The 25,164-nt window shown below is 46.9% G+C and overlaps 1 protein-coding gene across 2 annotated transcripts in view; it reads right to left on the bottom strand.

Annotated features, from left to right (window-relative positions):
* The window catches only part of SCLT1 (sodium channel and clathrin linker 1), a 589,184-nt gene that overhangs the window by 376,405 nt on the left and 187,615 nt on the right, over positions 1–25,164 (bottom strand). For both annotated transcript variants that reach the window (XM_085641492.1, XM_085641491.1), the window contains exons 9-10: positions 21,591–21,681; positions 11,920–12,011 (exon numbers count right to left, since the gene is read on the bottom strand). In XM_085641492.1, the coding sequence (XP_085497618.1) occupies positions 11,920–12,011; positions 21,591–21,681 (183 nt within the window). The remainder of the gene's footprint in view (positions 1–11,919; positions 12,012–21,590; positions 21,682–25,164) is intronic.

Below are 25,164 nucleotides of genomic sequence, written 5' to 3'. Positions count from 1 at the left end.
TATTAGACACTTGAAACTGATCAACACATTCACAAAGGCATGCCCTGCCCTGGACCCTGTGAATGCCCTTGTTTCCACTTGAAACATTTTCTGAATGCTTCAAATGTGTAATACGGCCGATGCCAGGGTTTTAGTGGGGAAAGGAGGAAACAAGGTGTGCTCATACCTGCTGTGGGCTTTGCTGGACGCTCTGCTGCCCGGTCCTACGGTCGCTGACTCCTGGCTCTCCTGGGCTGCGTTTCTCCCCTGCCGCCGCCACAGCACCTCGCGGCTCGGAGCGGGGGAGACTACAGCCCCCAGACTCCCCTGGGCCCCTGACGTCATTCACGCGCCCGGAGGCGCTTACAAATCGCCCGCTTTCTCCGCGTCGCGGGACGCGCGCGGGCGGCGCCGGGCTAAGCCCGGGCAAAGGGCGGGCCCTCTGTGGCCCTCAGAGGACCGAGAGGGGTCGGGCCACGCTATCAAGCCGCAAGGTATTTAACCGCGATAATCAGGACTTGGTGACCTGCCTATCCCCAAGAATTAAGACACTGTAGTGCTGATTTTAATTAACTCATTTGGATGACTTGTATTATTGTATGTGTTGGTGATAAACATATATTGTTATAGTTTAATTTATTGTTTTTGGATCTCGTAGGGACTTGTCTAACATGTCTAAACCCACGTTGGGAAACAAATCTGCCACTGCTTCAACCCTAGACAACTACCTAGTTAAAGTAGTTACCAAAATTAACAGTGAAAGGCGTAAATCCCTAGGTCAAGGTTCCACTTCGACTACCATCTCCCCTTTATTGAATAATACATCCACCATTTCATCCCCTCCGTTTCACGGTGTGAATAGTCCCAATGATAATCATGATTTGGTTACCCTGGGCGAACTAGTTCTTATCGAACAAGATTTGCCTGAAGCTAATAGGGACTCCCCAAAAGATGTAAATGAGTTTCCCTCACAGGTATCCCCGGATCCGATAACACAGAGAGTTTTGAGATCCCGTAAACACATTCAATCGAAACGGGGAGGTGCACGAAGTAGCCACAAAAAAAACAGGTTCTGCGTTTTTAATTGGGGACACCTTGAAGGAAGCCTCTTCTAATAATCTAACAACTAAGATTGATCCCGACCAATTAGATTCTTTGGTAGGCTTTTTGGAGGCTAAAATTATAAAAATAGTTGAACCCCTAGTAGCCAAGATTGGCGAACTATCGGTAGAGATTGAAGGTTTACGTAATCTCGTGGCCCTTCGTAATAACTCCTCCGTGAAACCTTGTAGTGTGGTTGGGGGCTCATGTGGATCTGTTGACCCTCATAAATCCTTAAAGGCAATTCCTAATTGTGTTGAACCCCCGGCTGTTGTACCCACGACCAATGTGAATAATATTTTACCACTAGATAGCTGTTCAAGGAGCAACCACGTACCCAGGTTTATGCATACAGGAGGAGCGCAACCAGACTTACCCTCTGAGTGCGCCCCTTTTGTTGTAGTGTTAACAAATGTTCCCCCCCTGAAGGATGGTTCCCAAAATATCAAAATAGAATCCCACGAATCTCTTAAGAACAAAACTGTTTCGTGGTTAAATAAACAGTGTGGATTTCCAGTGCATTTGGCCCATCAGATCTCAACTACTAGAAGAGTTTCATGGATAGGGCATTCTCGTAAAAACACAAAGGGGGATTGTGTCATAATAAATTTTAGAAATCCTTCCTTAGTCAATAATACCCTATTAAAAGCTACTTTGCTTCCTCATACCGACCAGGGTATTACTGTTCGACCATTGGGCTATTTTTATAAGCAACAGTCAAATCTACCTATTAGTGATCCATTGGAGGGTAGAGCACGTTGCCCTGATGGACAGTCTTCTCATGGTATTGTCACATTCAACCGTTTTCAAGCTCTGAGTGATCTAGACTCAAATGATTGACTTCACCATGATTGGGTTACCTCTATATCCACTAGGGAAGTTTCAACCCCGATACTGGAGGTGGACCAGGGATTAAGTGGAATTGAGTTAAGTATGAGTGCTGAGGGAACCCCACATGCTATGACACTAGTGAGGAATGTTAATGTTGATAATGTGGATAGCATAGCTGTTGTTCCAATACAGCCTGCAGGCACAAGTGTCCTTAGTTGTAATATAGCCGGCCTTAATAGCAAAGCGCATGATCCCTTATGGAGGGATTGTTTATTAGGCCATGAAATTATTGGACTACAAGAAACTTGGGACACCGAAAGCACCTTCTTGTTGGATGGGTTTTCTGCCTTTTGGTCACCTGCGGTGGTCTCTTGCCGGGGGAGGGCAAAGGGCGGACTTCTCACTCTCATTTCATTGTCACTAGAGGGTAAATACAGTAAAGTGGAGTCAGGTTCGCCTCACTGCTTAGCAGTGGAAATTCAATCCAACTCTAATGGGAATTGGCTTATTGTTAACTTTTATAATTCGTTCACTAAAAGTACACCAAATGAACACTTGGTCAGTCTATATGATTTCTTGCAAATGTACAATGAAAATAACAAGAACCCCTATTCGGTTATAGTGCTTGGCGATTTTAATGTTCATCATTGTTTTAGCAACTGTTTTGTATGGGACAGTTTAGGTCCTTCAAACCAAGGAAATATACACTTCGAACACACACAACAGGGCATGTATCTTGAAGAGCTTCTTGCCGGTAATGCTTTGGTTCACCCCGTCAACCATTTAAATGATATCCCAACGTATAAAGGAACTGGTCTGGGTTCCACTATTGACTACATCTTTGTCAGTACAACCTTAGCAGATAATGTAAGTCGGTATAAGGTTAATTGGTCTACTTATAGTGATCATAATTCTGTCCAGATAACTCTGTCTGACGATCTTAGGAAAAGAGAATCTGACAATCCGACTGCCAGAATCCTGGACATAAGGCCAACTGACCAAACACGTCGCCTGAAATGGTGTCAAGTGGTCCCAAAGGACTTTAATGAGAATTTGTTGGGAACGGTTGGGGATGAAATGCATACGTGTTTGCAAGACGGGATTTTTGGTGAAGTGGTCCTGACCGCCTATGGCAAAATCTGTTCACAGGTAAATAGTGACCTTAAAAAAGTTTGTAAGGCCAAACCCATGAACGGGGAGAAATGGTTTGATCACAGTTGCTCATTAGCCCAACGGAAGTTAATGAGAGCTCTGAAAGCCGTCCCACCAGACAGAGCAGAAATCGCTGTATTCAGGAAAGCCTATAAAAAGGCCCAGAATAAGCGTAAAAATGAAATTAGGGAAGAGGCATGGAACGAACTTCTATCCCTTGATGTCATTAAAAATAGTGCCAAATTTTGGACTATCGTAAACAAGCCTTTTTTTAACGGTAAAAGTAACAATGAGCTTGATTGCGGTATTCAAGAAGACAAGTGGTTTAGCCATTTCAAACAGGTGTATGATGGAGATGGCCCTAGGGTGACGCCTATACTGAACTCCGAGAATTATACCCTATCCTTTACAGAATTAGAGGTCACACATGCCATTATGCAAATGACAAGTAATAAGGCGCCGGGACCTGATGGAGTCCCGGCTGACCTTTTTAAATCAGACATAAAATTTTGGTCTAAAATTTTATTTAACGTCTTCGTTAATGCATGTCAACTGGGTCTACCGTTGACTTGGGCGAAATCTGTCATTATACCTATTTTTAAAAAAGGTGATAGAGGTGATCCGAGCTGTTACCGTCCAATCTCCTTAATAGATTCATCTGTGAAAGTACTGGGGAGGGTTGTCCTTGCCCAATTGACTGGTTGGCTAGAGGAAACAGGAACACTTTCCAAGGTTCAGTACGGATTCAGAAAAGGGATGGGCACCATAGACCAATGTCTAAACTTACAACTCTTAATAGGCAAATACACGGTGGCCAAGAATGGAACCTTGTTGGTAGCCTTTATGGACCTGTCATCGGCCTTTGACCGTGTAAATAGGTCAAAACTATGGTCCTTGCTCCTATCCCAAAAACATCGTCTACTTCTTAGCTGATCTTCACAGGGATCTTTCGGCTACAGTACGGTACGATCAATCGGGCAATTGCACAAAAGACATACTCATATCAAATGGAGTTAGACAGGGGTGCATTTTGGCACCCCTGCTTTTTACTCTTTACATAAATGAATTAGACAATGCCTTAATCACCTCATGTAATGATATCCCTCGTGCAGGGAAATGTTTAATCCCTGCACTTTTATATGCTGATGACGCCGCTTTACTTGCAAGAACGGGAGTGGGCCTTCAGTTACTGCTAGATTCATGTGCGGGCTTTATGAAGGCCTTGGATTTAACTGTCAATTTTGCTAAATCGCATGTCATGGTTATTGGTCCAAAATCTGCTAAGTCTAAAACATTTAAATGTGGGGGTCACCAATTATCTAGGGTATCTTCATTTCCTTATCTGGGCGTTCTTTTTGACGACCAAGGTTCCTGGGTAACCCAAATTACAGCAAAAAAGATTGTTTTATCTAGAGCTACTGTGGGCGTTCTGGGTTTTGCCAGAAAGCTAGGCGCCAGACCAATGAGGGCCCTTATTCAAGTCTATAAAGCTAAATGCCTCTCTTTGGCATTGTATGGAGCCGAGATATGGGGCTTCAAAAATGTTAAAAGCATACAGATCGTTGAGGATAGGTTTCTAAAAAACCTCCTCTCAGTCCCGATTTCAACTGCCAACTATAATGTCCATCAGGAACTTGGAATCGGTTCTGTAGAAGATAGCATTGCCCTGGCCCCATTATTGAAATGGATTAGCATTTGGCTTAACCCGGACCTACAATTAAACCATACAATCATATGGGAGGAGCCTAGCGCGCAACCAAGATGGCCGCGTAGGTGCGAGGCTCCCGAGGACCTCCACGACCTCCTACATCTATCCTGTCCTCATCCTGATTTGGTTGAGGGGACTTTGTCTGTGAACCTGAGCCGAGGTGGTGCCCGTTTTCGAATCGGACCCCGGGTGCGGTGATGGGCTTCGCTTGAAGTTTGTGGCCTGCTTCTCCTCTGACCCCGGACTTGAGTTGAGGGGCGATCCCGTGGTGAAGTGAATAACAACGGCGGGACGAGCCTGGCGGGGTGCGCACCCCTCACTTTCACTTTCGCTTTCGAGCCCTCTCGCCATCATCACAAGTGGGATCCTGGCTCTTTCGCGGAGTGTGGTGGTTGGCTCACTGGGGGACCCTGCCTACTCTGCAGGGACCCGTTCCGCCTTCCTGAGGCGACCTCTGGGGTCTTCGGCCTCGATTGTTCACCCCCCGTCGCTGGACTCGTGGGTGCACGGATTACAGGGCGATGGCGACGAAGCAGGATGGAGAGCGGCTGAAGGCCAAATCAGCCCGGCGTGGTGCCTCTACCTAGGCCAACGTTATGGATCGCTACACCCTGCCGAAAGGTTCTCCCGGCGGGTCGCATAAGTCTCCGGAGCGGCCCGCGGATGCCCCGGATTTGCCAACGGACCTGACCTTGCAGGATATCATGGGCGCCATAGCGGAGATGAAGACCTCGGTGGGTCAACAGTTTGACACCCTGGCGCACAAACTTGACGCGGTTCTCATCGATGTCAACCTTGTTAGGGCTGATCTTTCCAAGACAAATGATAGGGTTGACTCTTTGGCCCTCACCGCGTCGGGCCTCACGACTGAGGTGGCTGCCCTTCAAACGGAGGTACGTCAGCTCCGGCAGGCCAGTGCTCTCACGGATCGGCGACTGGAGGATTCCGAGAGTAGGGCCCGGAGGAACAACGTCCGCATTATCGGAGTGCCTGAGGGATTGGAGGATTCGGCTGCGGATCTCTTTGTGGAGGACTTGATTTCCAATCGTCTGATGCCTCGGGGATTGAGCAAATTCTTCGCTGTGGAGAGGGCCCATAGAGTTCCTGGTGGCAAGCCTGAGGTTGGAGCTCCTCCGCGGCCTCTTATTGCACGTATCTTCAATTTTCGGGATAGGGATGCGATTTTACAAGTTTCTAGAGTGCAGGGGCCGCTTAAGCTAGAGAACATTGAGGTGAACTTCTATCCTGACTTCACGCAAGCGGTCCAGAAGCAGAGGCTGGGTTTCATGGGCGTCAAACGGCGGCTCCGAGACATGAACTTGAAGTACGCCATGCTTTTCCCGGCCAGGCTGCGGGTGGGATCCGAGGGTCGTTCTCATTTCTTTGACCGTCCGGAGGCGGCGGGGGATTGGTTGGACACTAGGGGACATGATCGAGAGGGACTGGGGGCCGCGAGTGGGGAGTGCCCACCGGACCGGGCCTAATGTATTGACACTGGGGCTACTTTCTGGTGATGTCACCTCTTTGTTGGGCTCAGGGTTCCTTGACTGTCATGCTTTGTCCTCCTTCGCTTGGAGGTTGTGGTGTGTCTTGAGGGGGTTCTCTTTCCTCCTCCAGGGGGTCTTTTTGTAGTTTAGTTCATGCAAGGGCGACAGGCACACTGCAAGTTGGGGGGGCTGTTTGGGCTCATGCAGGAGTGCAGGGTGGGGGGAGTTTTGTTTGGAATGTTGGGTTGGGGTTGGGTATTGTTTGTTCGTACCACAAGGCAGGATTATTGTTGTTTCATACTTAAAGTGCTCTCTGGGAGGGTGGTGATTGGGGCTGGTTGTGATGGGCGGTAGGGGACTGAGACTTCTTTCCTGGAATGTTAACGGACTTGGGGACAGGATAAAACGGGGGGTGGTCCTGCAGTTTTTAAAACAGATCTCACCCGATATCGTGTTTCTGCAGGAAACACACCTCATTGGTAATTCCTTCCGTGCTATGAATAGGCGGGGCTATCGCCTTTTGGCTCATTCGGGCTTCACCTCTGATTCGAGGGGTGTGGGCATAATGGTTAAAACCTCGCTCCCGCTGGAGGTTGACGAGGTGATCCATGATGACAGGGGGCGCTACACTGCACTGGTGGGCAGATGGGAGGGTAAAGTGATTGTTTTGGCTTCTATTTATGTCCCGCCTGGTTTGCAGACTACTACTTTTGCCGACTTGGGGCGCCTTCTTCTTGGGCTACCAGAGGGGATTCTTGTGGTTGGAGGGGACTTTAATGCTGTGGTTTCTGGAGCCGAGGATCGATGCCCCCCCAGGGACCTCCCCCGGGCCCAAACTTGGTTGTCTGGACTCTTGGACACCCTGGGATTGGTGGATTGTTGGCGGCTAAAACACCCTGCACAGACACAGTACACGTTCCACTCCGGGGCCCATGGTAGTCTTTCACGACTTGATTATGTTCTTATGCCAGCGGCCCAGGCGGGGAGGATCGGGGAGGTGCGACATCTTGCCCGGGGTATTTCAGACCACTCCCCGCTTCTGTTACACTTCGATATTGTCCTTGGGGTGGAGGGGAGGGTGGTCCCGATCAACTCCTGGTACCTGCGTAATCCCACAATTCGTGCAGATTTGATTAAATCCCTTGAGCAATATTTTGAAGATAATGTGGGATCGGTCTCGTCTGCTGTTTCTCTTTGGGAAGCGTTCAAGACGGTGCTCCGGGGGGAAGCCCTGTCCCTCATTTCCCATTCCAAGAGGCGCGAGCGGGAGGAGGTGGCTCGTATTGAGTCTGAAATTACTGAGTTGGAGGGTGACCTGGCTCGTGGTGTCACGGAGGACAAATTGCATGCTCTCAGACTCAAACAAGCAGACTACAAGGCCCTGGTCACTGAAGCGGCCAAGGGCATGAGTAGGGAGCAACAGGGGCGACTGTATGATATGGGGGATAAGGCTGGAAAACTGATTGCGTGGCAGGATGAAAAGGAGAGAGCGAGTCGAGTTGTGCCGCTGGTTGAGAGAGTGGATGGTGTGTGTGTTACTGATCCCGAGGAAATTGTTGATTGCTTTGCAGAGTATTTCCGTGGGGTGTACTCCCCGGTCTCTTCTCGCCCAGAAGAGGATTCCCGCGTCCTGCTTAAAGATATTGGGTTGCCTTCCCTTTCGGAGGAGGATAAATTGTTGATGGACGCGACTCCGACGTCTGAGGAGATCGCCCTGGCCAAACGCTCAGTCGCTTCTGGCAAGGCCATGGGTCCTAATGGCCTTCCCATTGAATTGTACAAGTTGCGGCCGGATACCTTAGCGCCTCATCTTCGTGCTATGTTTCTCGCGGCTCGGGCGGCGGGTTCTCTCCCGCTGGACCAGCGTCTCGCCACCATCGTGGTTATTCATAAGGAGGGGAGGCCGCGGGATCGAGTCACGTCCTACAGGCCCATTTCGCTTTTGAATGCGGAACCGAAAATCCTTGCTAAGGTGCTGGCTAATCGACTGGTTGGCGTGGTGTGCGATCTGATCCATCAGGATCAGTCCGGTTTTATTCCTCATCGCAACACCGTGCTTAACCTACGGCGTCTGCATGGGGTGCTCGCGAGGGTTCCGTTTATACGTGAGCCGGCCATTTTGGCGTCCCTGGACGCCACTATGGCGTTTGATACGCTTGAGTGGCCATATATTTGGGCGACGCTGGAGAAGTTTGGGTTTGGCCCGGGATTCATCGGTTGGGTGAAATTGCTGTATTCTAGACCGCTGGCGCAGGTGGTGGTGAATGGTAGAGTGTCGGCTCCCTTCGCGTTGGGCAGGGGCACGCGTCAGGGTTGTCCGCTGTCGCCTCTCCTCTTTGCGCTCGCTTTGGAGCCCCTGGCGGAGTGGCTGCGGTGGCACCCTTCGATTCGTGGTCTCCGATGGACCCCGGAGTATGAGGACCGAGTCTCTCTCTATGCGGACGATATTCTTTTGTATCTCGCTTCCCCGTGTGAATCGTTAATTGTGTTGGTGGATGTATTGTCCTCCTTTGGCCGTAACTCCGGCCTAGTCATCAACTGGGCTAAATCCTGTGTTTATGTTCTTTTTGGAGAGGCTCATATCCTCCCGCGGGGTTGCCCGATCCAGGTCGCTCATCAGGGATTCAAGTATCTGGGAATTTTTATTACCCTGGACTCAGCGGCCCGATACACACAGAATTTACTCCCCCCCCTCCAACGTTTGAAGGCGGATGTGGCGCGTTGGCGGCGCTTGCCGCTCTCGCCGCTTGGCCGGGCGGCGCTGTTTAAGATGATGTCACTGCCGCGGTTTTTATACGCCTTACAAAACACAATGGATGTTGTGCCGGCTAGCTATTTTAGGGAGGTGGAGGGTCTGCAGCGCCAACTGTTCTGGGATGGGAGGCCGCGGATCGCCCTCGCGAAGCTGACGCTCCTGTGGTACGACGGGGGGGTCGCCCTCCCCGATATCAAACGTTATTATTGGGCTTCCCAGCTGGCAGCAATAAATCATGGGCTTTATGGGCCTGCCCTTAATCCGGCTTTTGAGATGGACAAATTGTTGTTGCCGGGTGGCGACTACAATAGGGCGCTCTACTCCAGATCGCTCGACGCGCGGTTGACGGGTCCGACACGGGTCGCGGTACGTGTGTGGCACGCGGCAAACTCGGCGATGGGGTGGAAGGATCGGTTGACCCGGGCGACGCCATTGTATGCTTCCGAGCGATTGGGTTGTTTGTGGACGACGAAAGGTTTTGGGAAGTGGGACACGATCGGCATTAGCAGGGTAGGGGATCTTTGGACGAAGGGGGGATTTAAAACGTTCGATGTGCTGAAAGCGGAGTACCAATTGCATGACAGGGAGTACTTTCGGTATGTGCAGGTTCGTCATGCGTTGCTCTCCGTATTTCCGGAGGTCGCGTCCATCCCGGAGTGCTCCCCATTGGAAGATAGAGTACTAGATGGGTATGTGCCGGATAGCACTATTTCATTAATCTATAAAAAGCTCGTCAATGATCGCTCGGGGCTGCTGGCCGCCCTTCGTGAGGCATGGGTCGCTGATGGATTGGAGCTGGATGACGAGGATTGGGTGTCTGCGGTGGCCTCCCCGAAAGAGGTGGCCATACCGGCCCGTCTTCGGTTCGTCCAGCTCAAGATACTCCACAGGGTGTATGTTACGGGTCCTGGCCTGATGCGTATGGGATATGCGGTGGATGGGATGTGTAAGCGTGGGTGTGGTATGATTGGGACCTTCCTCCATGTTTTGTGGGAATGTCCGGAGGTGACTCGGTTCTGGCGTGGCGTGCATGCAGTATTGCAGGCGGTCACGCATGTTGCGTTGTTCCCCGAGGCGAGGAGGTGTTTGTTGAATGTTTGGGAGCCGACTGATTACACGGTGGCGCAAACGTGGTGGGTGACATTGGGATATATGGTGGCCAAGCGTGACATAGCACAATTGTGGGGCTCCCAGAGGTCACCCACGATTTCGGTGTGGAAGGAAAATATGGATTGGTGTATGTTCCGAGAAAAGACTGTGTATGTGGCGAGAGGCAAGCCTGGGAAATGGGTAAAGGTGTGGGGCCCCTGGAACTCCTATCGTGGCGGGATTTGCACCCTGCCCCCAACGCGTGACTCTGCTGAGGCCCTGTCTCCCTAGTCTGCGCATCTCCATGAGTCTGTGTTGTCGGGATGGTTTTGTCTCTGCCCCCTGCCCTTCGCCCCCCTCCTTCCATTGTAGTTTGGTAGGCCCCTCCCTAGGGGAGCGCATAATGTCACCTGGACTTTTGCCGCCTTGTGGGTTTGTTTCTTTTTTCATTCAAAATGATACCGCCATTTGGGATGTCAAGGCCTATAGCCGCAAATGATATTTCAGATCCTTGGGACCTGTACTGCTTGTGTTTATACCTATATGTTTATGACCTTATTGTTTACTAGCGGCCGGCCCGAAGGTTGTAGGCCCATACCTGTATATCTATTGAAATTTGTAATAAAGGTTTCAAAAAAAAAAAAAAAAAAAAAACATACAATCATGAAAGACTGTACATTGCTAGACTTTGGGTCCCGTATACCTTGGCTGAAATATATTCAGAACCTGGCCATAAAGCTAGGTAGACCTGAATTATATCAGTCCCCAGAGGCCCTAGTAAAAGGTGACATTAAATGGTGTAAAGAAACATTTGTGTACATATCTACCATGGATAGGGAAGGGAACGAGCTGGTTAAGGGCACCGTTAGGGCTCACCAGCTCTGTAAAACTACACCATCCATGGAACCATATTTAGACTATGTCACAAACGCAAATCATCGTTTCCTACTGACTAGATTTAGACTAAATCAATTACACCTCTTGTTTGGAGATAGGAAAGGCTGGAAAAGGGCTGTGGATCTTGGCCCTTGTTCCTGTGATAATTTTTCTCCACAGGACATGACACATTTTTTCTTCTTCTGTGAGCACTTTATTGACATAAGGAAACACTTTTTATTCCCTATATTAAGAAACAAAGGCTTTGTTCAGGTGAGACCTGCTCTTCTTTACCTTCAGATGTTAAATGATGTCTGGGAAACTTTTAACATTGCGAATTTTTTATCTGTTTTAATTCGCTCCTTGAGGAAATGAACTGTATCCCTTTTAATGTTTTTTAACTGGACCCATTGCTTTATTTCATCAATCTGTGTCAATGTGTTTTTTAGCTGTAATGGTTATTTAAAATGAATTCTGTATTTTTAAGTTTATTTATTGTAGTATGCTTTTATGGTTTGCACTTAAACCGAATAAAGACTTTTTGACTGACTGACTGACTGTGTTGGAACATAACTCAAATCTAGATTCTGTGAATCAATATTGGGCATTTCTATCCCTAAATTCAAATGTCTAAAGTTGTAAGAATAATTTATGATTTCAAAAACATTTGTGATTGAGACCTGCAATTATGTGGTTTGCAGGGATGTTAACAGAGGCAGCCCAAGGTGTAAAAGAGAACACAAGGCACTTGATCAATTGATTTTAAAGTTGTTCACATAGGTTTGTGGCTCTTTTTCTCTGCTGAAAATTTCAAGTATCACTGGACAGGTTTTTGTTTTCTATAAACAAAAAACAAAAGAAGATTGCTAGGGTTTAACAGTTGAGTCACTGAAACTTGTTGGCGTAGAATGTAAATGTAACTAACCAAATCTATTAATTACCTAGCTTCTAGTTGTGTCACTGCAGTCTGCAGCTGTTGTAACCGTCTGTCAGATGCTTCCTCCCTCCCTTGGGCAGCAATCACATCTTCTTCCTGGAAATAAACCCAACTGAGTGAATAGTATATCATCACTATCTGAAATTTCTTTTTTGTTTTACCTTGTTGAATATTACCAGAAGATTAAACTGATGACAGCTGCAGTGAGAGATACGTTGTTATTGATTTCATGTGAAAATTAAACACATTTACTAAAGTTTTGGCAAGAACTTGGTAAAAATAAACATATTTGTGCAAATGTGGTTCTGTCTCCAAATATATGTGCAATATACACAGAAATGTAGATGTCTTCCTTTCAAGAAGGGCATTTTCACTCATTGTTGACACCACTTGAGAGGTGAAGTCAGACACAGTTTCATGGCATTCAGTTGCAGAGAATGAAAAAGAGTGTTCAAGGAACCATAACTTAAAGGCACTGCTCCAGCCTCTCTCTGCAATAACTTCTGACCCACTACTTTTATAAAGGCAACACAACGCTACAGAAGAAGCAGTCTCATGCTACACTTTTTACTATTGTTCTTCTATGCTCCTACTCACCAGTTAACTCCCAACCACACAATTAAAAATAACCAAAATGTATCAACCCTTCAATTTTTCATTAAGCACTCCACAGTGAAAGAAACAAAAACTTCCCTCAAGGATCTGCTCTCATTCTCTTCAAACCAATAAACATATACAATTCACCCACCACCCTTGGCTCTCATTACAGACTATCACTCTCATTAAAGACTTCTGCAGAGTTTTAAACTCAAGCACTCCAGTATCCTTAAAAAGAATGTTGACAAACATGAGGGCTGGAATGTATAATTCGATAAGTATAATTTAGCAAGTGAGACCCAGAGATAGTGCAGTAGATCAATGGCCATAGTTGGCAATGTCTGCCTTTCTACTGCTATGTGTGTGGGTACTGTTCTAATAGGGGAGGAGGGAGAAACAAGACTGCGTACAGCTGTGGTTTGGCCTGACTGTGCTGTTGTTTTGCTGGGATGCTCTCTTCTCGCAGACCTTAAGGTATTGGAAGAGGTGAATAAAGGCAGTGTTCTTGCTGGAGACCCACAGTGATGGGCTACAACTGTGCTACTTCACTTTTTACTCCATTCAATACCAGAGCTATGTGACATAATGCTTTATCACTACAACATAAACATAACAAGAATGTATAATACTCATTATTTACTTGCATTGTGGTGCTAAAAAAAGAGAACATTCTTTAAATTAAAAGGGGTGTTAGACCTGGGGGTCTCTAGTTGGCTGAGGTAGGTACCTTAGTCCAAATAGGGACCCTTGCTTCTAGTCAGGGAAAGGAGGGACACACTCTTAGATAGCCTCTTCTCACCCCACAGTAGCTTGGAACGAGCAGCCAGGCTTATCTCCAAGGCAATGAGTAAAGTATTTGCAACCACACTCCCAGTAACACAGTGATAACACCACAAATGGACACCACACTGATTTTATAAGAAGAGCGGTATCTTTATCAAAAGAAATCCAATGAGACCAAACGATAAAAAGCCAACATATGCGTATTCGTAATATTTTACTGGGCCGGTTATTAGGCCCACAATGAGGTTCTTGTGGTATTAATGAGCAGTTCGTAATGCAAGAATAGTGTGGTTCTTAATGCAAGAATAATGCAGTTCTTAATGCAAGAATAATGCAGGAATAATGCAGGAATAATGCCGTTCGTAATGCACGAATAATGCAGTTTGCAATGCAAGGAATAATGCAGTTCGTAATGCAGGAATAATGCAGTTCGTAATGCAAGAATAATGCAGTTCGTAATGCAAGGAATAATGCCATTCTTAAGGCAGGGAATAAAGCAGTTAGTAATGCAAGAATAATGCAGTTCGTAATGTAAGGAATAACGCGGTAAGCCAATCTGCGCGACCAGCTCGGGCACCACTAGGCACCAACAACAGAGACAACAGTTGTAAACTTAAAGGGGCGGTCCCGGTACTGCTGGGCAGGTGCGGGCCGCTCGGGGACTCAGCGCGTCTAACGTGGTGCAGTGGGATAGAGATCGCGGCACTCCTGTACTCCTCCTGCACGCCTCCCCAGGCCACTCACGCTTGCGGATCCCGAACGGAGTCCAAGCCTTACCTAGGGGGTGCGCTGCCTCTCTCTCTCTCTCTCTCTCTCTCTCTCCCCGCTCATTGGATGTTCTGCTGGGCGGTCCCGATGACGTTGCAGCTCCGGTGCTTGGCGACGCTGTAGCCGGACAGGTTACGGCACTGCCTTCTCCTTCGTTGACGATCTTGGTCAGATTCCTCTTGGTGAACAACGATCATGATCCCTTTCACCTTGCGGCTTCCTTAGCTTCCAGAAATCCTTTAGCACAATGCGGCTCGGGCCGGCGGTGGCGATCCTTACTCACAGCCTCAGTTACGATGACGGCTCGGGCCACAAACAGCAATGCAGCAGCGTGGACGATGTTTCACGCTGCGGGGGCAATGCGGTCACGGGGCACCTCGTAAACAGTACCACAGACCACACAGCAGTCTCAGGCGTGCAAAAACACCACGCATCAAGCGTCGCTGAGATACGGTTGGAAACTTTAGTGTTCCTGATTTTCCACAACAGGGAACCAGCTCTCCTCGGGCCCTTGGAGACAAGTTACTTGAGGAAACAGCACACAGCAAAGTCCTTTGTCCTCTACTTAGTCAAATCAGCAAACTGCAGGCCAGCCCCAGAACACACAGCAAGGGCAGTTCTTCTCCTCAGTCTCTTCAGCTGTTCTTCTTTGGCAGAGGTTCTTCTTGATCACAAAGTAGTTTCAATCCTTTTTCAGGCTTGAGTACAGTCTTGTGCTCAGGGGTTTCAGCTCTCACATTTATACCCCGAAATGCCTTTGAAGTCTTTGTGTTCAGGGGGCTCTGAGCCCGGTCCAAACCAGACCTGTGTGTCTTCCTGCCAGTGCACACCCTCTTCCTTTGATACTGAAGGTCTGGGGCCCAGACGCTCTCCAGGAGTTGGAGCCATCCCTTTTGTGGCAGCAACACAGCCCTCCTCACATCCAGGGGCCTACTCTTCCCCCCACATCAAATGCAGGCCAGCCTGTTGCTGTCTCACCTACTCCTCCCTGGGGTCAGGACACTTTACAGACCCTGTCACATCCAAAGCCAGACAGTCAATACGCAACCAAGCAGAGGCAAACAGGATGGTTTAAGACAAGAAACCAGCCACTTCTAAAAAGTGTGGTTTCTAAACACACAATTCAAAAACCATCTTCACATAAAGATGTGTTATTAAATTCTGAGTTCAGGCACACTAAATTCCATCTCTCCATTTTATGCCAATGGGAAGATATGCTGGAAACATGTGACACAACATTCCCCATTCTGTCCTATGGGCAAGATGGCCTTACAACAGTGAAAAACGAACTTGGCAGTGTTTCACTGTCAGGACATGGTACACACCTCAGTACATGTCCTACCTTTCACATACACTGCACCCTGCCCAGGCCGGTACCTTGGGCCTACTATAGGGGTGTCTGATGTGCATAAAAAGGGAAGGGTAAGGCTTGGCAAGTGGGTGCACTTGTCAGGACAACAAGGCAGTTAAACTGCGAGCAGGCACTGCAGTGGCAGGCCTGAGATCTCTTTTTAGGGCTACTTGTGTGGGTGGCACAACTAGTGCTGCAGGCCCACTAGTAGCATTTGCCTTACCAATCCTGGCACACATAGGGGACTTTACTAGTAAGACAAACATACCAAGTATGGACAACCAATTACCATAACACTTTATACAGTGAGCACTTTCACTTTGACACCGATCAGCAGTGGCAAAGTGCCCAAAGCACCTAAGCCAGCAAAACGCAATCCATCACAGCATCAAAAATAGAGGAGGTAGAGGCAAAAAGTCAGGGGTAACCACGCCATAAAATGCCAGGTCTAAAAAGGGGTATATTAGCCCTTACCCTTCCTTGGGGTATAAGATCTTCAAGGTGAAAGCCTGTTTAACCCATTTACCGCAGCGGTAATTCCACTGTGGTGCGGGGCGTTCCATTGAGAGGGCGGGGCCACATCGGCCAACAGACGTGCGCAGCACTACCGATGTAGTGCTCGCGACGGCCGTTGGCCAACTGGTGTAATGAAGGGGTTAAGTCAATTGGAATGAGCAATCTACCCAACATCAAATATGAGCAGATGGATTGAGAAAAGGTTAAAAGTTGGCATCTTAATACTGCACCGGGTGTATGTTACGGGGCCAAGGCTGGTCCACATGGGATTCTCGGAGGACGGCCTGTGCAGAAGGGGATGTGGTATGGTGGGTACTTTCCTGCACATCATTTGGGAATGTGGTGTCATTGTGGAGTTCTGGAGGAGAGTCCATGCAGTTATGGGGGAGGTGACGGGCATTGTGGTACAGCCGGAGGCGCGGTGTTGCCTCCTGAATGTTTGGGGGCCCACTGATCTCGATGAGGCACAGACCCAATGGGTGACTCTGGGTAACATGGTAGCTAAAAGGGATATTGCGCGATTATGGGGCTCCTCGGGTCCCCCTACACTGACCGCGTGGAAGGAGAACATGGATTGGAGCATGTTTAGGGAGAAGACGGTCTACTGCTCTAGAGGTCGCCCCCGGAAGTGGCATGCCATCTGGGGGCGGTGGAACCAATACAGGGGGGGAATATGTCTTGCCCCGGATCTGGAACCTCCCGAGGAACAGCTTTCCCCCTGACCTACCTTCCAGCACAGTTTGGTTTTGGTACTTGTTCTGGGCCTCTGCTGCTCCCCTTCTTCCTCCGCACACAGTCTTATACTTAGTAGATGAGTGGGGTTCTGCCTCCCCGGGGGGCTTTCGCCATGGGATTTCAATGTTCTGCCTTGCTGGGGTTTGTTGTGTGTTTTTTCTGTGTTTATTTAAAACTGGACCTTTGCATTACTCTTCGTACTGTATCCGGGACGCATTACTGTATCTAACTTGCAATGCTGCCGAACCTTCGGGCTGTCGGCTGAATAGCTGTGTCCTGAATTTCGAAATAAAGGTTTTCAAAAAAAAAAAAAAAAAAAAAAGTTGGCATCTTTATACCGAACATCAATGATAAGTAACAGGAGGTTTCCCACATCATTGTTGTTACTCGCATAACGCCTTCCTTATAAAGCACCAAACTTCAATATCACTAGGATAAAGCACCAGCAAATGAACTCTCAACTCTCGGTCCCAAAAATGGACCAGAGAATGTCTGAATTGAAAATCTCTGGCATCCTTTCACTCACCAACCTCTACTTATAATACTTATAATATATGATGGCGCATGGTGATGATGACTACATGTCCATATTTCAAATAAACTCAGGCACTTTCCAATCATGTGGACATTCGTTTATGAGAGAAAGACTGAAATCCAAACCTAATGATTAATAAATCCAGCAAAGAAGAAGCCAAATTAAAAAGAGGGATAAAAAGCTGCATTCAATGTCCTTAAGTTACCATTAACAATTTCAATTTTCAACAGGACTGCCCAAACTCCAAAAACACTGAACAATAATCAGTAAATCTGACTGATCTAACTGTATCTAAAAAGCACACTGGACACCCAACATGTGTAACAATACTTCCTTCTGGGAAAATTAAAAGGACAATATGTTGATCTGAAGAAACAGACATTATTTTGTATTTAAACACAGGATGAAGCCAAACATTGAACAGTAATATGTCCAGGGCTAACACATGCTTGTCTGGTGTAGTCACTACCAGGAAAACAATGTTGTATACAAATAATTGAAAAGCCTTCGCCTTAGGTTTAAAAGGGCTTCTGTTCTAAAAGGCCAAATGATGAGAAGGCAAAGCAAGCTTTTTGGGTGATACTGAATATTACAGGTAATATATAAGTAGTCTTTAAGAAGCATTCAGGCAAAACCCCATATATGCTCTGATGGATGTCAACTTAATCTAAAACAACAAGATAAAAAAAACCTACCCAAAAGATAAAACTGGCAGAATTATGAGGAAACAGCATGCCTTGGAACTGTGCCTTTGCAACAAAAACTATGAAGAAAAAGATTCCCACTGCTTACTGCATGACAACAAAGATGGAGACTTAAGAGAAGGCTGGATTGGGATGTCTATAGAGCAAACTAAAGATTGCAAGTCCATCACACCTCTTCAGATTAAGATGAATGTGGAGAATTGTTGCCATTATCAAGGGGGATAGCAAATGGATGAAGTTGGCAAAAGGGCAGTACCTTCCAGAGTACTGCTATCAAAAGGAGCAAAAAATGGATACACCAAGACAAGTCTGACTAGTCGAGAGCCAGCCACATGAGATACATGTATATTCTAGGTAGGCAAAGACCTTCAGAACTTGGCTTATCGAAGAAATGCGTATGACTGCCCAGCTGTTAAGGAAGAAATACAGTCTTTATCGCACAGCGGAGAGGAGTGTATTCTGGAGTAGAACTGTCACAACACAGTCTCGTTCCGGAAAGAAAATTACTAGGCCTGTCTGACCCAGAGATGATGTGGTATAAACTGGGATTGAAGTACAATGGTATAGGTTGGGGTAGAGGTACTAAGAAATTGGCAGAGATAAAGATGCTTGGTTAGGTGTAGAGGGAGAAGGGTATAAATAAGCACAGAAGTAGTAGAGTATTAGCAGAGGTACAGTAACACATGTATTTCTGACTTCCAAAGATGAACAGTGACCGCTCCATCACCCTCGTGAATACCTTAGGTGCCCAGGTAAGGCCCTCAAAAGAGCATGGCGAATTGAAAGTGCTTCAAATCCACTGTGAACCAGATATATCATTTGTGAAAATGCATGATGGGTATATGAAAATATACGTCCTACAAGTTCAGGAACATCATCCAGCCTCTTGAGTCTAGAGAAGAAAGAATCTCTACCAGGGTGAGCATTCTGAATTTGTATTTCCTCAAAAACAAAAAAGCAATCAGTGGGCAGATGTCTATTACAAGCCTTGGGCACTCATCCTTCTTTAGTAAGAGAAATGTGCACAAATAGCACCCTTCTCTCTCTCTGAATCCAGAACCTTCTCTATGGCACCCTTGAGAAGGTTGACTTCTTGCAAGAAGATTGGTGAACGATCCGCTGAGATCTGCTCTGATGTTAAAGGATGACAGGATGGGAGGAAATGAAAGCCGGGGAGGAAAGAAAGGCGGGGGTAGCCCCTCAGAATGATTTGCAAGTCCCATCCATCCAACATGATGGCTTCCCATCCAGGGAGGAAATGTTGCAGCATGCTTTCTACAGGCTGTGTGGACCTTTGAGGACTTGGCAGCTGCTGCAGGAGGGGCACAGAGTCAGAGGATCGCTGGTGTAAACAGGGTTTACCATTGCCATAAACTTTGCTCTGAAAGGACTGATGTCTGAAACCTAGTGCACTGGAATAAAGCCTTATGTTTTTGCACTGTTTGGCTTGCTGAGAGACAAAAATCCCAAGGCTTGTGTTATGATTCAAAAGCCCTTAAATCCTTTAAGCTCCAAATCAGACTTCCCTGCATACAATCTAGAGCAATCAAAGGGCATGACCACAAAGGACGGTTGGCCAACTCCAGAAAACCCTGTTGATCTTATCCAGACAAGCCTTCTAAGCACACTCCTGGTGCCAATAGTTCTGTTAACACAGTCTGTGGTGTCTAACACATAAAGTAAAACACACTTTGCAGCATCTTGGCCATTGTATCGTTTGAGCCAGTGAGGCTCTGAGATATTCCATGACGGCCAGTAAGAACTCACTAGCCATGTCCCATAAAGCATGGATTTCTTCCTGCCAAGAAGGCCTAATGTGTTCCAGGATCATATGGCTAAACTAGCCAATGAGAATAATATCAGTCCAAAGGAATCAATACATTTAATCTCTCTATCCAAAGAGTTGGTGGGGAAAGGCATTAGGAGTGAATTTACTAGTTGACACCTGCACCACCAGACTTTCAGGCATAGGATGACATGTAGGAAAATCAGAGAAACCAGAGGTGGGCCTATGTTACATGGCCACAAGTCAACAGACCTGAGGGTTGGAGCACAACTTAGACTAGGTGGCCACGAGATTGTCGGTAACGGCCTTGTTGAAGTGGCTGAGAAATGGTAGAACCTGGTTGAACGATCACAGTTAATAAAAAAGTCTTAGATTCAACTGTAAGTCTAGCACTTCTGCTGCGCCTTACATTACTTCTGTGAAAGAAGCAATTTCTTCCATTGGTGACCTAGGTGGCGAGTCCCAGTCAGTCTCCAGAGAAGTATCAAGCCCACTGGCATTCTGAAAATCCAAAAATAGCCAATTAACAGTATCGTGAGAGGTGTCAGGCTCCTTATTATCCTTGTTGTCACTGGAAACATTTTGCATACACAGAACCACATCAGAGTCGGATCCATATACAAGGCCCCTAGCCTTCAATAACATTGACATTGAGAAAAAGGCAGAGGATTAGAGTCTGGTTACATCCCAACTGACACCAGTTAGGGTTTGGCACTGGTATGGAAGGGAGTGGCGTGAACCTAGGAGTTGGGGTAGAAGTCTGAACCAGTATCAGTAAGGTCCTTGGAATGGGTCTAACAGGGTCATTTGACACCGAGAGAGGTCTTACAAAAATCCAACTAGAGCTCCTGGTGGCTCTCTGGGACCTGAAGGTGCACCAGAGAAAGCCAGAAGTGTTTGAAAAAAGTACAACATTTCTTCTTTGCAGGCCCAGGGAATTTGGCGCACACCAGAACCAAATTTGGGATCGGATCACAAAAGATTGATTGACGCACCCTCGCCTTCTCGTTTAGTTTTGAGTGGTGGAAATTTGGTTGGAATTAAGCTTGGCGTTCATGCACTCATGGCCCAGTTTCAATTTAAAGGAGTATTTAAAAGGACTGGCGTATTGTACAAGATTGTAAGCAACCCTGCGACTTTGAGTGGGACTTCTGTTTTAACCACAATCGTTTCTTAAGTTCAGCAATGTAGAGTTTTGCTTCCCACTCCCAGACTGTCTTTGGGTGCATGAGGGTACAACTATCTCTCAAATTTCAGTCATGACTGGAGCAGAAGCACTAGAGTCACGTTGCATGGATCCGTTACAACATCTTTTCCTGTAGTTGCAGCACAGCTTGGATTCGATCATTTTCAGGCAATACTTCTTCCCTGGCACAATGTCTGGGGTAAATTTTGGAGTGGCTAGATAACTGCCAAAGTTCGGAGTGGAGCTCTGGATCCACATCGAAGGGCACAGAAAGAAAAGAACTGATGTCACTGCCCAGGACTGCCACATGCAACTTTGCTGTGTCATTTCCAGGGTGGTACATTGTCACTGCGAAGTCACATGGCGCCAGCTATCTGCACATAAGAGCATTGCTGAAATATTCTTTGGACCCAATCTGGCGCCTGGGGATATTCTAAAGGTGAGGAGTCTGCACCTTGAGGTAGCAGCCTCAGCTTGAGATCATATGTGTGCAGGTGTCTTTACAGAACGGCGAGGAAAATTCTAAATTAACACAGGTTGAAGCCTACTCTAATATACTTCCCCAAGCCTTAGGTAGGCCTCCTTGAAGTGATAGTCTTTAAGGGGATAAGGGCGGTATTTATATGTTAATCTATAAACTTTATATTATTGTTTACCATATTCACATTAACATAGACACTGCCTACAAATATACTACAATAGATAAACTCCTACCTTTCGCTGCATTTGCTCCTGGTAGTTGTATGTCATTTTAGTCATTTCTTCTACTTTTGTTGTTGCAATTCGTAGATCTACTTTAGCTTCTCTAAAGAGAAAAACATGTGAAAAAAGAATGCTAAATAAATTTACTGAAATGTAAAACATCAATTAATAAAGTAAGACCAACAGTTTTTGCAGATAACATGAGGCCATAATTACCATGGAAAATACAGAGGTGACATTATACAATTCTCATTGACTTTAAATAAATGCCCCGGAAAAGAGTAAATATAGATACAGCTACAACTCCTATGCCTCTGAGGAAAGGAGAATCAAAACATAGTACAAGTGTATACCGCATTCTGCCTGATGCAGCAACTCGTCATCCCATTAGAAAGCAATCATTTTGCTTGGACCCTTTATCACTGTTGGTGCCATTACAAAGACGGAAGAACCACAAGACAAATGTAAGTGTAATAGCTGCATCATTGCTACTATAAAATACTTAAAACAAGGAAAAATATTTTCTTCACTTGAGGCTTCAGATTGCAAAGCATTAAAGATAATTGCTAGCTGCTAAATATTTAGATTTCATTTGTAAAAAATAAAAGGTTTTGAAGGTAGGATTTTGTGACCTGTCTGCAAACTATTTAATACCTTTTAGATGACAATCTGATGATTGCCTCTGAGGCCTCATCCACTCAAGCTAAATGCATAATCTTATCTTTTTTTTTTAACAACATATTTTATTGATTTTATTAAACGAACAACCAGCACAGTTATCCAGAGATTATGGTGCAAGTACATCCCCCAGGGTACACAGTGTGCTGATTTACCACCCCCAACCCCAAGTCTGCAAACATCAGACTCCCACACCCACCCCTCCCACCCCGTGTCAACACGTAGTCCCATCTGTTTCCGGGATGACATTGTTACTATTATCCTAAAATGTTTGTACACAGTCACCCCACACCTTGTATTTATCTCTCCTGTCTCAACAGGCGTTCTATGGGATCCCCTGAATCGTCTGGAGTAAGTTGTGGCAGGTCCACACCCCTGTATATGGCCCATTTCCCCCATATCTTCCCGTGTTTCCGGGGGCAGCCGCGTGCCACAAAGACCGCAATCTCCGCCATCATACATTGGTCCATGGCTTTCTTCCACTTGCCTAGGCGGGGTGGGGAGGTCTCCTTCCAGCTCTGCGCTATATCCCGCTGAACCAACACGAGCCCCAGAAACAGTAAGTGTTATTTATATCTGTTCCCCCCAATGTCCTCGGTGCTATGTAGTAGTGTGAGTCTTGGCTCGAACGGGAGCTCCCAGACCAGAACGCTCCCCAAACACCCAAGGACCTTGCACCAATAGGGTTGTATCACTACGCAGAGCCATACTGTATGTAAGAACGTGCCTTCGGTCGCGCCACAACGTAGACATATCGGGACTGAATCACCCCCATTTTCCACAATCGCGTTCTAGTGTAGTAGACCCTGTGTAGGTATTTATATTGGATCAGGCGATGTTATGTTATGTTAATTTATTTCTTCTATAGCGCTCGGCTACTCCGAGGAGCATCCCGGCGCTTTGATGAAGAATATCGGCAGGCAAAACAAGACAAACAACTAAAAAAGCAGACAGAAGAGAAGGATCAAGTTTATTTTGTAAAAAGTTTATTTAGTAAAAAGACACGTTTTAAGCTCTTTTCTAAAAGCAAGGAGACTGGGAGCCTGTCTGAGAGAAAGTGGTAGTTCATTCCACTCCTTCGGGGCTAGGTAGCGGAACGATCGACCTCCCATCCTTGCACGCCTGATAACCGGGACTGTCATTTTGGATAGACAAGATGATCTCAAAGACCTGCTGGGTACATATCGGGAGAGACGTTTCCTTATGTACTTAGGGCCAGATCCTTGTAAAGCTTTGAAGGCAAAAGTCAGGCACTTAAAAAGAATTCTTTTAGCGATCGGTAGCCAGTGTAAAGAATTCAGTAAAGCCGTGGCACCTGCTCTTCTCGGGAGCCCGTAAATAGCACGGGCTGCCGAGTTCTGGACCACTTGCAAACGGGTCAAAAGATATTTTGGTAGACCCAAGAAAAGGGCGTTTGCGTAGTCCAGTCGAGATCCGATCAAGGCCTGAACAATAATCTTCCTATGCTGGAAAGACACTAGAGGAAGAAACTTCCTCAGCATCCGTAAAATGCCAAAGCATTTACCTGAGAGGCACGAAACATGTGGCCCAAAGGACAATTCACTGTCCACAATCACTCCCAAATCTTTAGCCTTGAGAGACACGTTGTCAGGTGGAAACAGATCTTGTGGCCACCAAGCTTTCCAGTCTGGTTCACAGGTGCAACCAAAAAAGAGCAGCTCCGACTTATCGGAATTGCACTTTAATCCATTACACCTGAACCACTCAAAAACCGCACCAAGGCAATCCCTGATCTGTACGCCATCGAATGACCCGCCCCTATCACAAGTGAACAGGAGCTGGGTGTCATCGGCGTAAGATACGATCTGGGCGCCAAAAGACTCTGGGACTACCGCCAGAGGGGCCATAAAGATGTTAAATAGCATGGGGCTAAGAATGGAACCCTGCGGTACCCCTACCTCTAGTGGAGCCGTATCAGCGGAGAAAGGGGGCGCCCAGATCGTTTGCCGGCGGCCGGACAGAAAAGATTTAAGCCAATTCCACACCGTTCCCCGAATGCCGCTCTCCCAGAGTCTTACAAGGAGGCGATCATGAGGGACGGTGTCGAAGGCCGCCGACAGATCTAACATTACCAACATGGCCCTTCCTCCAGAGTCGAGTACTTCCCTGATGGCATCCGTGACCTCGAGAAGAGCCGACTCCGTGCTGAAATTTGCACGGAACCCAGATTGCGTGTCATGCAACAGGTCGTTTCCTTCGATGAAATTGGAAATCGTCCGATGTGCAAATTTCTCGGCCACTTTCGCCAGGGCAGGGAGAAGGGAAATAGGCCTATAGTTGGCATGGATGAGGGGGTCCAAGGTAGGCTTCTTGATCAATGGCAGGATCAGAGCATGTTTCCATGCCTGCGGGACCACTCCCGTTGACAGCGAAGAATTCAGAAGGGGGTTCAGCAAGGCAGTTAAAGCGGGTGCCACCTTCCCCAGATGTTTAGCCGGGCACGGATCAAGTGGAGAACCTGATTTCAAGCTTGACAAAAGCTCGAGAGAAGTGTCAAGGCATAGATGTGGAAATTGTAAAAGAAAAGGGCCTAGACCCTCCCTACATGAAGGGGGGGATGAGGGACCCACGACCGACTGAGAGCTAGGGTGGAAAAGAGAGGCTTGAATGGTTGTGATTTTACTGGTGAAGAAAGTTGCAAGCTGTTTTATCCATACTTCTGAATGAGTATGAGATGGTGTACAGATAGCTGGAGAGGTGAAATCCAGAACAACTTTAAAAATTTCTTTACAGCCATTTTCAGACCCATCAATTCGACGCTCAAAATAGGCCTTTTTTTCATTCCAGATTGACTGGTGGTAGGCTTTAGTTATTGCTCGAAATTTCAATTTCTCAGTCATATCATAGGTCCGTCTCCAAACTCTCTCAGCCCTTTTACAACCCTGCC

Source organism: Triturus cristatus, chromosome 2_2 (genome assembly GCF_964204655.1).
Source record: "Triturus cristatus chromosome 2_2, aTriCri1.1, whole genome shotgun sequence".
NCBI lineage: Eukaryota > Metazoa > Chordata > Amphibia > Caudata > Salamandridae > Triturus > Triturus cristatus.
This window is presented reverse-complemented; position numbering and strand designations above follow the sequence as displayed.